This window comes from Macrobrachium nipponense, chromosome 34 (genome assembly GCF_015104395.2).
Source record: "Macrobrachium nipponense isolate FS-2020 chromosome 34, ASM1510439v2, whole genome shotgun sequence".
Lineage (NCBI taxonomy): Eukaryota > Metazoa > Arthropoda > Malacostraca > Decapoda > Palaemonidae > Macrobrachium > Macrobrachium nipponense.
Genome location: NC_061095.1, coordinates 8712965 through 8726886, shown reverse-complemented (window position 1 = coordinate 8726886; position 13922 = coordinate 8712965). Strand labels below are relative to the sequence as shown.

General features: G+C 41.6%; 1 protein-coding gene across 1 annotated transcript in view; it reads left to right on the top strand.

Annotated features, from left to right (window-relative positions):
• LOC135207878 (cytochrome c oxidase subunit 6A2, mitochondrial-like) overlaps positions 1 to 5970 on the top strand; it is a 70223-nt gene extending 64253 nt beyond the window's left edge. The window contains exon 3 of the mRNA XM_064239775.1: positions 5694 to 5970. Within this exon, the coding sequence (XP_064095845.1) occupies positions 5694 to 5777 (84 nt within the window). The 3' untranslated portion in view covers positions 5778 to 5970. The remainder of the gene's footprint in view (positions 1 to 5693) is intronic.
• Positions 5971 to 13922: the final 7952 nt, after the last annotated feature.

Sequence of the window (13922 nt, the reverse complement as noted above, 5' to 3'; positions counted from 1 at the left end):
TCTCTTTTAAGGCGTCATACTCCTGATTATTCTCCTAAGGGCAGACAACAAGAGTCTTTCAAGCGCCCTTCTCCGTGTAGGCGCTCTCCCGCTTCTAGGCGCACTTCTCCTGACCGTTTGTCTCTTGGTAGGCACCAGGAATCCCGGAAGCGCCCTTCTCCAAGTAGGCGCTCGTTTAGTTTTGAAGCGCCCTTCTCCTGAATGTTACCCCTGTTTGTTAGACGTCAAGAGTCTCGCAAAGCAGCCTTCTCCTAGTAGGCGCATTTCGCCTTCCAGTCGAACTTCCGTTGATCGTACGCAACTGGACAGTATGGAGAGCCGCGCAAGCGCTCTGCTCTCGATAGGCGCTCTTCTCCTGGCAGCCGCTCGCCCCAGGTATAGGTGCATAGAGTATAGTAGGCGCGTCTGCCTCCTCGTAAGCGCCCTGCGGATGTTTCCGAGAATTCTCGGAGTAGGAGCCCTCCACATCTCCTTCGGCTGAGATTCCGTATACCTCGAAGAGGGAGTCTCATCGTATACTTCCCAGATCTTCTCATCGTTCTCCAGTGGATGTGAACTCTTCTAAGAGAGGGCGTTCTCCAACCTCTCGCTCAACTCCTGCTAGGATCCCTTCGTCACCTAAGGATCTTCCGCGCTCGCCTCGACAAGACGTCCTAGAAGGTTCGGATGAGGAACCGAACACTTCTGTTGCTGTCTCTTCTTACAAGAAGCTTACAGAGCTACTTTTACAAGTTTTTGGGGATTCCCTTACGCCTACGGCTCCTCCTTCTCCTCACTCGCTTTTTTTCTTTTTCAACGGCGAAGACAGCGAAGAGTTCTTCTTGTGTGAGGATGAAGCCAAACTCTTTCTAGAAAGAAGGCACTGAGGAGTTTTGGTTCCTGGATGGCTTCCAAAGAAGAAGCGGGGAAAAACGATGTTCGCTTTTCCTCCTTCGAAGTTGATCAGGACGCGCTGGTTTCTGGTACGAAACAGGAGAGCCCTTAGGATTGGGTCTACCGTCTTCGGCTGATTCGGATTTTTCGGCACTGGTAGATTCGACAAGGAGAACTGCCCTTAACTCTGCTAAGACGACTTGGGCAATGAACGAATTGGATCATTTGCTCAAAGGTATGTTTAGAGTGCTAGAAGTATTTAACTTCCTTGATTGGTCGTTGGGAGTCCTAGCCAAGAAAATTGAAGTGCCAGAGTCAATTTCACCAGATGATCTTATGTGTGTTTTTGCTTGTATGGACAAGTCAGTAAGAGACGGAGCGAGTGAAATCGCCTCCCTTTATGGGGCCGGCATCGTGAAGAAGAGGTCGGTTTACTGTTCCTTCTTAACGAAGTCGGTCTCCCATGCTCAGAGGTCTTCTTTGCTGTTTGCTCCTCTGTCTACTCAGTTGTTCCCGAAAGAACATCGAGTGCAGGACATTTCGAGGTCACTTTCGGCCAAAGCCACCCAGGACCTTTTGGCACAGTCGGCAAGAAAACCTCGCCCTTCCTTCCCTACCAAGGCTAAGAAGGAAAAGGCAAGTGTTCGAGAACCCTTTCGAGGGGCATCTTCATCAAGAACCTCTACGTTTAGAGGTCGTAGACCTTCAAGAAGGGGTAAGACTTTCGCCAAGGCTGTTAAAGCCCCCAAATAACTTGCAAGTCCTTCAAACAACGGTGGGCGCCAGACTCTTAGAGTTTGCAGAAGTTGGGCCCAAAAAGGGGCGGATCCTTGGACCCTTTCTATTTTGAGGAGAGGTTACCTCATCCCTTTCGTCGAAAGACCTCCCTTGACGACCATCCCAAGGGAACTGACGGCCAGGTACAGAGACCCCATCATGAATCAAGCTCTCCATCTAGCAGTAGATCAGATGCTGGAGAAGGGGGCTATCGAACTAGTGACAGACCATCATTCATCGGGCTTCTACAACCGCCTTTTCCTAGTTCCGAAGTCCTCAGGGGGATGGAGACCGGTGTTGGAGTAAGCGCCCTGAACTTCTTCGTGAGAAAGAAGAAAGTTCACGATGGAAACGCCTTCATCAATGCTGGCAGCGCTTCGTCCAGGGGACTGGATGGTTTCCTTGGATTTTCAGGACGCTTACTTCCACGTACCGATCCATCCTTCCTCGAGGAAGTTTCTCAGATCATGATGGGGGGGAAAATTTTTCAGTTCAGGGCTCTGTGTTTCGGCCTCTCGACGGCCCCTCAAGTTGTTCACGGGGATTTTGAGGAATGTGGCTCAATGGCTTCATTTGAAAGGGGTGAGGATATCCATGTACCTCGACGATTGGCTAATAAGGGCCAATTCAGAAGATCGTTGTTTGAAGGACTTACAAGTAACTTTAGAATTGACGAAGGCTTTGGGACTTCTCGTCAATTTCAAGAAGTCATCACTAATTCCCGAGCAAGAGTGTGTATCTCGGGATACAGATGAACTCTCTGAGTTTTCGGGCTTTTCCCTCGCAGGAAAGGATAGCCCGAGGATTCGAGAGAGTAACAAACCTTCTTAGGGAAAGAAGTATGCACAGTGAGGGAGTGGATGAGTCTGCTGGGGACACTCTCCTCTCTGGAGCAATTCGTTTCCCTAGGAAGGTTGCACCTGAGACCGCTCCAATTCTTTCTTCATCGGAATTGGAGTCGTCGTTCTCAGGATTTGACGTTCTCCCTGTCGTTATCCCAGGACATCAAGAAACATCTCTTATGGTGGACAGATCCCAACCTCTTTGCGAAGGGACTGTCTCTTCAATCACAGACCCCCAACCTGGTGTTGTTCTCCGACGCGTCGGACATGGGGTGGGGTGCAACAACTGGGAACCAACGAAGTGTCAGGTACCGGGTGGGGGGGGGACCAGGTAGCCTGGCACATCAACAGAAAGGAGTTGATGGCTGTGTGGTTGGCTCTGAAGGCTTTCGAGCCCAAAGTCAGAAGATCGGTAGTGCAGGTCAACGCGGACAACACTACAGCTCTGGCATACATCAGGAAACAGGGGGGGACGCATTCCTTCTCCCTGTACGAGACAGCAAGAGACCTTCTTCTGTGGGCAGAAGAAAGAGGAATCAAGCTTCTCACCAGGTTCGTGCAGGGAGAAAGGAATGTAAGAGCAGATCTCCTCAGCAGGAAAGATCAGGTCCTTCCCACAGAGTGGACCCTTCATCTGGATGTATGCCAGAGCCTGTGGAAGTTATGGGGCAGGCCACACATAGACCTCTTTGCCACGTCAAAGAACAAGAGGCTGGATCCTTACTGCTCTCCGATATCGGATCCAGAGGCAGTAGCAATAGATGCTCTTCTTCTAGACTGGAACGGACTCGACGTCTACGCGTTTCCCCCCCTTCAAGATCCTGGGGCTAACTATCAAGAAGTTCGTTAGAGTCCGATTCAACGAGAATGACCTTAATCGCTCCCTTTTGGCCGGCCCAAGAATGGTTCACAGAGGTACTGGAAATGGTTGGTGGACCTTCCACAAGATCGCTCCCGCTAAGGAGCGATCTACTCAGACAACCCCACTTCGACAGGTACCACAAAAATCTCCTCGCTCTCAGTCTGACTGGTTTCAGACTGTCCAAAGTTTGGTCAGAGCGAAAGGCTTTTCAGCAGCAGCTGCAAAGCAATCGCAAGAGCGAGGAGACCTTCCACCTTGCGTGTATACCAGTTCAAAGTGGGATGTCTTCAGACGTTGGTGCAAGAGGAAGAACATTTCCTCTTCCAGTACCTCTGTGACCCAAATTGCGGATTTCCTTATTTTCCTCAAAGAAGAATGTCATCTGGTTGTGTCAACTATTAAGGGATACCGCAGTATGTTGGCGGCGGTATTTCGGCATAGAGGCTTAAATTATATCCGATGATAAGGACCTGCATGATCTTATTAGATCATTGAAACCATTAAGCGTCCTCATGTAGTACCGAACTGGAATCTAGACGTAGTCCTACAATTCCTTGGATCGTCTAGATTCGAACCTCCTGGCCTAGCCTCTTTCAAGGACTTGACGAAGAAGGCTATCTTCCTTTTGGCCCTAGCTACAGCTAAAAGAGTGAGTGAGCTCCAAGCTATTTGAGGGCAATGTAGGGTTTAAGGAAGATTCTATGGTTGTTCGTTTCTTCCAAGTTTCCTTGCAAAGAATGAAAACCCATCACGCACTTGGCCCAGGAGCTTGAAGTTCGTAGTTTATCTTTTCTAGTATGGGAAGAGCCTGAAAGAACTCTTTGCTTCCTATAGAATTATGAAGTATTTCCTTAAGAGGAAGGAACAACTTAAGGCTAATCAAGATGTACTTTGGTGCTCCGTAAAGGACCCACTCGGCCCATGTCGAAGAATGCTCTTTCCTTTTTTCTGAGAAGCCTTATTACAGAGGCACATGTGCCTGTAAGGGAAGATCAGTTTAGACTACTGAAAGTGAAAGCTCACGAGGTGAGAGCCATCGCAACTTCGCTTGCATTCAGAAAAAAATATGTCTGTGCGGAACTTGATGGAGGCGACTTTTGGAGATGCCAATCGGTTTTACGCAACACTACCTACGTGATGTAAAAATCACATTTATGATAAATGCTTCGCCTTGGGTCCTTTCGTATCGGCGGATTCGGTGCTGGGGCAGGGAGCTGAAACTTATCCTGTGTAAATTTTTTTATGTACCCTATATTTTATATTGTTGTTTTTTGTGTCTGTCAAAGAGGGTTGCAGGAGGCACCTCTTTTTGTCGTAATATTAACCCTTTGTATTTTGGTTAGGTGGTCTGGTGGGTTTTGGCTCCTTGCAGAGGTAGTGGTAAGGATCTGTTAGGTAAGCGGACAAGGTCCCTCTAACAGCATCCGACTTGGATTCTACCACAATAGGGGATCACATATCCCATGGTAGATCCGAGAGTCTTTCAGCATCAGGTCACGTCCTAGCTGTAGCTCTCCAGGCAATGCAGACTCAGAGATAGTATCTATGAAGTCTTCATCCTGAAAAGGTGAGAACCAAGGTTTTTATATCCTACAACATTAGTTGTTTCCCGTCTTACCTGTATTATTGAGCTGTCTCTTACCCTCCACCAAGGGTGCCAATCAGCTAAGTATATATCTGTCAGGGAAGTTCATGTACAAAAATGATATTGTTAAACTACAATAAAGTTTTGTACATACTTACCTGGCAGATATATACGATTAATCCGGCCCACCCAGCCTCCCCTCAGGAGACAGGTGGAAGAGAAAAATCTGACAAGCTTACGGAGTGGTTCGTACATCCGCCACCCAGCGGCGGGTAAGGTAGACCACCTGACCTACCTGTCGCGTGTGCCGCGAGATTTGAAATTCTGTCGGGAACGTCGGAGACTATAGCTAAGTATATATCTGCCAGGTAAGTATGTACAAAACTTTATTGTAGTTTCTTAACAATATCATATTTATAGAATTTATATATTTATAAAATAAAAATGCTAGTCTATCCACAGTGAATGGGAAACCTGATGAGGCTCGTGTCTGTTTTTACTAAAGCCTTATTAAAGTTATGTTCAGCTTGTCTTATGTTTGGCACTGTCTAGTATATAGGAAAATCGTCCAAGTAAATGTTATTTTTTAATCTAGGTGGTCATAAAAAGTACTTTGGGCCAACTATGAGTTTAGAATTTTAATGTAGTATTTTTGTTGAAATACTTACTAATAATTATAGTAAATTGAAGCTTTCTGGGGTTACCCCTATTTTTATGAAGAAGACAAATAAAATGTTACCATTTTGTTTTACAGAGATTCCCCTGGGGTGAAGGCCAGAAGTCTCTCTTCCACAACTCTCATGTCAATGCCCTTCCCGATGGCTATGAAGAGCATTAGATTTATTTAGAATGTTAATTCTATTTAATTGAAATCTTTCCATGAGTATTTTATATAATGGCGATTGTATGTTTGGTTTAAATCTCTTGTAAATATGTGTAAGAATTTAAAGTAATTTAGAGTTGTAAGTGCAACATTGAATCTTATTGCTGAATACCCTAATACAGAAGCTATGATAAAAGTTTCAACAATGTTTAGAGTTTGATTCTCCCATTGAAGTTTATTTATATTTAGATTTAGTGGGTGATGTCAGTATCTTAAGAAAAGTAGTAATGCTTGCATTATCTCAAGAGTCTTATGTGCCACAGCGGCAGTAATGGGGATGATCATTCGGCATCACCCTGGTGATTTTCTTTACAAGGCTAATGTGCAGTTTAAGCATATCTTGCGTAATTGTCTCATTAAGGTACAGAATTCAGACTACAAATAACAGTGAAATTGTTTTTTGGTAGGTTAGTGTAGAGGTACACGTTAGCCCTCTTATATCTCCATTGAACACCTTAACTTTAGGGCATACAGGTAAGGATCCCTGCTGGCATGTGGTTGGCCTAATCTAAACTGACATCAATTGTAAAACAAATTATGGATGGCCAAGTTATAACTGTTAAGTAATCAAGAAGTCAATATTGAATTGTTTACATGTGATATATGTATATTTTAATTGACAGTTTGAGAGTGATGGTTTTTATGGACGCTAAAGTGTCAGTGAAGGTAGGGCCACTTTTCGTGTACCTCGGATAAGTCGAGGTTATTTGAAGTGTTCTTTCAGTTATATTAACTGATGTACATCTTGGGGTACATGGTCTGTTTACATCGTTTTCTCACTAACTGGATGAATTATAGATAATCATTTTACTTCAATGTTCAGTTCACTGACTGGATTGAACCATGTAGTACTAGTATTGGTGATTTTACATTGTTATACAGCAGACTGATTAGTAAACCATTAGAATAGGATGCATTTTATAACATTTCATAGCATGAAAAAGAAACCCACAAAATCACTTTGTAACTTGTTTACTTCTAAGTATTTACATTTAGTTTTACTACACACTCGAGTACTTTCAGGCCCTATCTGTGGCCCATTTTCAAGAGATTTTTGGGATGTTAGCCTGGGTCAAGGCCCAGCAGTCTTCTGGAACTACTACTCATCGAGCTGTCATTTATGTGATGGCTGTTCTGGTTTCCTTGAGAGTTGCCAATCCCCTCTTGTCGCTCTGATATCCTGAGCTGATGGTCAATGGGATTAATCCTTGAGGTAAGGGTGTGGTCACCAAAAGTCTGTTGGGCAGGAAACCTAATCTCCAGGTCAACAGGGTCAATCTTAGCTTCTTTTAATATCAAAGCTCGGCTTATGGGATCTTCTGAGGTAAAACCTTTGTTTCCTTCTATTACTTTAATCTCTCTGATGAGTGCACCTTCTACTACCCTCCTGTGACTAATTTTGTTGCTTTTGTATATAAGCCTACTGTTTTTGAAATCCATCCTATGGTCATTTTAACCCAACAAATGCCCTAGCTATAGCACTCCCCTGAGAGTTAAGTTTTACTGCCCTTCTATGTTCTTGGATTCTAGTCCTGATTCCCCCACATATCTCTCTCCACAATTGTTGCAATTGGTTATGTATATACAAATTTATATTTACTCTCTTTGGTTTTTGAAGTGATTTGTTTCATTTTAGACATAAAAGGGAGGGCAACTATTTTCTTGTTTTCTTTATTCCATGTACTCTCTATATTTGCTCTGTAAAAAATTTTGCTAGCTTTGTTGAGTGCCCTTTTTCTGAACCATTCTGGGTATGTTAATGCATCAAAGCTTTTACGGATGTAATTTATTTCTTGTTCTATCTTGCAAGGGTCACACGTTCTCATTGCCCTAAGAAATAAACCTGTTAGAACCCCTATTTTTATATCATGACTGTAAAAAGAGAAGAAATGAATATATGAGTTTGTATGTGTGGGCTTTCTATATGTGCTGAATTCATATCCTGTTTCTTTTCTTTCTATGAGTATGTCGAAAAAGGGCAGTTTATTATTGTTACTTTTCTCTAAAGTGAACTGGATATTGTTATCAAACTTATTGAGTTCATCTAGAAAAGTTTCTATTTCATTTTCATCACCTTGCAGAATAGCAAAAATATTCACATATCTTCACCATCCTTGCAGTTTTAAGTTAGGGACCTTAACATTAGGAACTAGATTAGTTTCGAAATATTCCGTATAAATGTTAGCGAGTATAGGTGATAATGAGCACCCCATAGCTACTCCATATTTTTGTTTGTAAACTTGTCCCTCAAACGTGAAATAAGTATCACTGACACAATTTAATCAACTCAAGGAAGACGCCTATTTCGATGTTTGGATTGAAAATACCCTCGTTATGTTTAGTCTGAAGAAATTCTAATACTTTATCTAAGGGGACATTGGTGAATAATGCTACTACATCAAAACTAACCATGTGTCCCTTTATATTCTATTTCTTAACTTCGTCTATGAAATCTACTGAATGTTTAATATGGTATTCTGAAAATATACCTAAGTATATTCCTAGTTCTCCAGCTAACAGGTTTATTTCTTAGGGCAATGAGAACGTGTGACCCTTGCAAGACAGAACAAGAAATAAATTACATCGGTAAAAGCTTCGATGCATTAGCATACCCGGAATGGTTCAGAAAAAGGGTACTCAACAAAGCTAGACAAATTTTTTACAGAGCAAATGTAGAGAGTACATGGAATAAAGAAAACAAGAAAATAGTTGCCCTCCCTTTTATGCCTAAAATGAAACAAATCACTTCAAAAATGAAAGAAAGTAAATATAAATTTGTATATACTTTTGATAATACCGTAAAAAACAAAGTATGTAAAAATAAATTGGAAGGAGAAGACAGTAATACAGATGATGTAGGGGGGGTATACATAATCAAATTCAACAATTGTGGAGACAGATATGTGGGGGAATCAGGTAGGGGAATTAGGACTAGAATCCAAGAACATAGGAGGTCAATAAAACTTAACTCTCAGGGGAGTGCTATAGCTAGGCATTGTTGGGAAAATGACCTTAAGATGGATTTCAAAAACAGTAGGCTTTATATACAAAAGACAACAAAATTAGTCAGGAGGGTAGGTAAAGGTAGCAAGGTCCACTCATGAGAGATTAAAGTAATAGAAGGAAACAAAGGTTTTACCTCAGAAGATCCCATAAGCCGAGCTTTGATATTAAAAGAAGCTAAGATTGACCCTGTTGACCTGGAGATTAGGTTTCCTGCCCAACAGACTTTTGGTGACCACACCCTTACCTCAAGGATTAATCCCATTGACCATCAGCTCAGTATCAGAGCGACAAGAGGTGATTGGCAACTCTCAAGGAAACCAGAACAGCCATCACATAAATGACAGCTCAACAGAAGAATTCCCCAGAACGACTGCTGGGCCTTGACCCAGGGTAACTCCCACATCTCTTGAAAAATGGGCCACAGATAGGCCTGAAAGTACCTCGAGTGCTGTAGTAAAACTAAATGTAAATACTTAGAAGTAAACAAGTTACAAAGTGAATTTGTGGGTTTCTTTTTCAATCTTCAGAAGAAAACTGAAAGTAGTTTTTGTTTGGTTCATTTCATATTATCTTTTGATAAGAGAAAGGCAATATGAAAATATTGAGAAACGGCCAAAATGGAACCTAACTTTGGTTCCATAGAGTTTGAGGGCTGCCCTGTACGAGCTTCTGTTACGAGTATCAGATTTGATTTTGAAAGTGGTTTTCCTTTTAGCCCTTGCATTTGTCAAGAATAGGGATACTGTATGCTCTCCATTTGCCCTGGACTTTGTGGCAAAAAGACTAAACCCTTCAGTGCTGAATATGAGATACAACTTTCTTGGGGACTCTTCCCTTTTGGATTTTAAAAGGACGAAAAGCCAATCTGGAGGACAAACGTCGTTTGTGAGGTCGGGAAAGTGAAAAAGGAGGTATTGAAAACAGTCTGATTAAGGGATTTCATTTCCAGAGTATAGGAGTCGCTGGATAATTAAGAAGGACCCCCACACCACAAATGCATTTAACCTGTTGATCAGGTAATGAGGTTGCAGTGTGTCAGCATCCGACCACCATCATCTCATTGTATTTGAAGGATATTGTCCACAATTACTTGGATATGTTTTCCTTATGGCCTGTGTTGGCACCTCAACAAATAATCTGATTACCAGAACTCCCCCCCCCCCCCCCTCCATGCCTCATTTCTCATTCAAATAACTGGTTTTGGGTGTTTATTGGTAGTTTGTATATGTAAGAAGGCACTTATTCATACATCGTATCTCCTCAGAAGTATTCGTAACCAGAATATTAGATTGACCTAAATGCAAACAGGAAAGTACATTGCAAGTTCCTGTTCTCTTAGCGCTAGAATGTAACCTTTGGTGGGTCCCTCCATAATAAGAGGAGAGTGGGACATAGTAGAATTGTTTCCAAACTCATTGACTATTTTAACCAATTGGGGAATGCTGCTGACTGAAGGTACTTCTTCCTTGGAGGGGTTCTGGGTTCTTTGGAATTTGGTGACGTAGTCACGGCGGGAGAGGCGGGGTGCCTCCAGACATGGATGCTGGGGAAGAATTATGTCATGGGAACAGTATTTATGATAGATCTCTAGTAATGCAGAAAGAAAGTAAGCCAGAAATAGAGTAAACAAATTGGATATTTGTAAAATTACAAAGATGAGCTAAATTGAAGAATTAAAATCTCGGCTAACGAGAAATAATGTATTAGAGAATTTTGCAAAATTAAGGAGCAACAAGACCTAAAAACAAACCACCTAATCTTGATTTTAGTATGAAAGAAATATATAGAGTGTCCTCTCTAGTTGTAATGTTCTGGAAGAGATAGTTAACCTGAAACATTTGGCACCATTGCCAAAATTGTACATCTGACAATTTATCATTGTATTTTTTTGGGGAAGGGAGCGGTTCATAAATTTTGTATACTAAAGAGCAGGGAAGGCCATAATTATCAACATATTCTGACCATAAAAATAAACTCACGTTAATATTTGCATACCAGTTTCCTTAACAAGTTGCTTATGTAAATTGTTGAAAATGTTAAATGTATCACTCATATGTAGTACATATGTAAAAGTAAGACATTGATCCTACCCAGTCTAGATGATAGAACAGTAGATCTAGCTTAGGTTCACTGTGCCATCTTAAGATTGCATCCTTACGGATTTGAAAGCAAACAAGTAACAGCAGCTATTCTCTGATATTCAAAATGCTCATGACACTACATGGAGATAGTATTTAATGTCCAATCATTTACGTTGTCACTTGATAATTTTCACTGAAAATTAGAAAGTGACTTACTGATGTTGTATTTGACGAATAGCCCACCTGATCCAATTCCTATATGTGCAGACTGTACAGTTAATTTAATCCCGTAAGTGGTTAGTGCCGTCATTGCAACTCATGCGGGGCACTGTAGACATTACTTAAGGTTCTTTGCAGCGTGCCTTCGGGCCGTAGCTGCAACCCCTTTCGATCCTTTTACTGTACCGCATTTCATAATCGCTTTCCACCCTCTCCTGACAGTTGATTTATTGTGCAACTGCGAGGTTTTCGTCCTGTTAAAACTTTCAAACCTTTTACTGTCAATTTCCGTTTCAGCACTTAATGACCTCATAGGTCCCAGTGCTTGGCCTGTGGCCTAAATTCTATATTCAATTCTTAAAAAGTATCTATGAGAAAATCCAAAATATAATCGGCAACAAACGTCAAATTTGTTAAACAATTCAATCGAAGGAATTTTGTCATCATTTCATTTATCCCAGTTATAGCATTTTTATGGATCTGTAATTTTTTAATTCAATAAAATGTAAACTTCATTTTTAGGAAAGGCAGATCCTTACGGCTATCCCTGTGAGAGCTTTATGAATTAATCATTGCCCTGGTTAATATAATATAATGATAATGATGATGATGGTAGCAGGCAGGGTGTTTACAATAGGTGGGTTGGTCAATAGGGTGAATTTTAATTAGTCATAGGTTGGGACGAAAGCTGTCCCTGAGGCGTTGAGATATTCTAGGCCTATAACCTTGGAGGTTCCTCCAAGCCTATAACCGGTGTTGCTGGTTGGAGATGGGTGTTGGCTCGGGTACCTCCCACTGGTGTGGTTGGTATTATAGACCGTCTAGGTGACATGTCTTCGGCATCCGGTGTTCTCTCTCTCTCTCTCTCTCTCATGATAGTGTTTGGTTTCGGTTGATTTTTATGTATCCTTATGATGGTGGGGAGAAATTTTGTTTCTTTCACCGTTTTGATGATTGGCTGCTTTTCTAATACATGGATTGCCTCGAGGAACAGTAGGCGTCGTCGGTTTGAGGTTTGGTCTATAATTTCTATGTTCTTTATGAGCCCAGCTCTCTCTGGCCTTTTGTTATGATTTTCTCTACAGAAGGCGCGTCTAAAGTAGCAGGCAGCTTAATTGTTATCCAGGGGCGCGCACCTGGCTGTTCTCCTGATGGTGGAATTTAGAAGAAGGGTCTCCTGCATTACGTTCACCTTGGTGGTTTTCACTGAACGATGGAGAGGACCATAATATAATAATAATAATAATAATAACAACACTAATAATACGTAATCTTCCTCTATCACCTGTTGTGTCTAGCCCTCTTGAGAATGGTTACTCTTGTAGAATAACAGCAAGCATATTCTGCTCTTGATATGAGATTAGTTCCCGGAGTCAAAGGCCCCCATGTTCATATTTTCATGTTTTTTAGGGAAAAGGTGTCTTTGATTAATAGAAAAACTTATCGCTGAAAAGACTGGAGTTCATATTCAAAATTCATTGTAGGATTTGTGATGGGATTCGTAGCTATTTGTTAATGCTTTTACCTAAGAGGTTTTCATTTGATTGTTTACATTAGCGCGTTGGTTGAATAACTGTCTCCAAGCTTTTTGCACTTTATCCAGTTTGCTCTAACATGAACAGAGATGAGATGAATGTACACCTTAATTGCTTCTGTCCCAACACGTTGTTCAGGATGACGTGTGTTCCTCCTTATTGTGTCATTATTATCAATTTGAGCTAGGGTAGGGGTTACATTAGGAGCTAACCAGTTTAATGGAATGGGCTATAAGTAAATATTGTTCTTCAACATAATCTGTTTCCTTAACAGCGAGTGGCTCCAAAGAAAAAAAACGCGCAAGTCAATATTAGCCGCTTCATATCACAGAGGGTCATCAGCAGTACGTCAAACTACTTGTACCTGCCCTAACATTCTTTACCACTTCTCCTTATCTCCATATTTCTCACCTTATAATTTCTTATTCTGCGTATACTGTACAAATAGTTCGTCTTGGCAGCCTCAGCCATTCTTTTTTCATTCACTTCCAACATCCACACTTCATTTCCATAAAGGAGAGATGCCTCAACAATCCCTTCTTCTCTGTCTACCCCCAAATACTAACACACATCAGCTGTGTCCCTTCATCTACCATGCATACTGACATTCATTGCTCTATCTTGTCAGTTCGCATTACCCTCATAACCTTACCTTCAATTTCCTCGTCTTTCAAACACTTTCAGACTCTTTCAGAAGTGTTCTGACATTTCTCCTCTGTATCCTTAATTAGCACTGATTTATCTTCAGCCATCAACATTTGCACACTCCACTGAGAACCACTTGCATCACTTTATCTATGAAGATATTAAATAGATAAAGAGATATAATACCCCTTGTCTAAGACCTTTTACACCAAACCAGTTGTTCTCCCCACACACTAACACAAACTTCGCTTCCATTGTAAAAGTTTTCACTTTTTTTTTTGTTTAGGTAAATGTATGCCACATGAGCTTTCTCATCTACTTCCAAACTTTCATATAAATTTGATCTCACACACCCTCTTCCTTGTCTAAAACCGCACTTATTTTCTCTCTATCATTTTTCATCTTTCCAACTTTCTGAACCAAAATGTTACCATACAACTTCACTAGTATGCCAAGGTGTATGGCCGGGCGCATATTTTCCAAGTCTGGAAGAGTTTAGGGATGGGGAAAATTAGGACCAGTCAGAGCGCGTAGAGCTGATCCATGACGTCACAAGCCACGCCTTTTACCTTCCTCCTCACTCCTACGTATATCCATTACTGCCGAAGAAATAC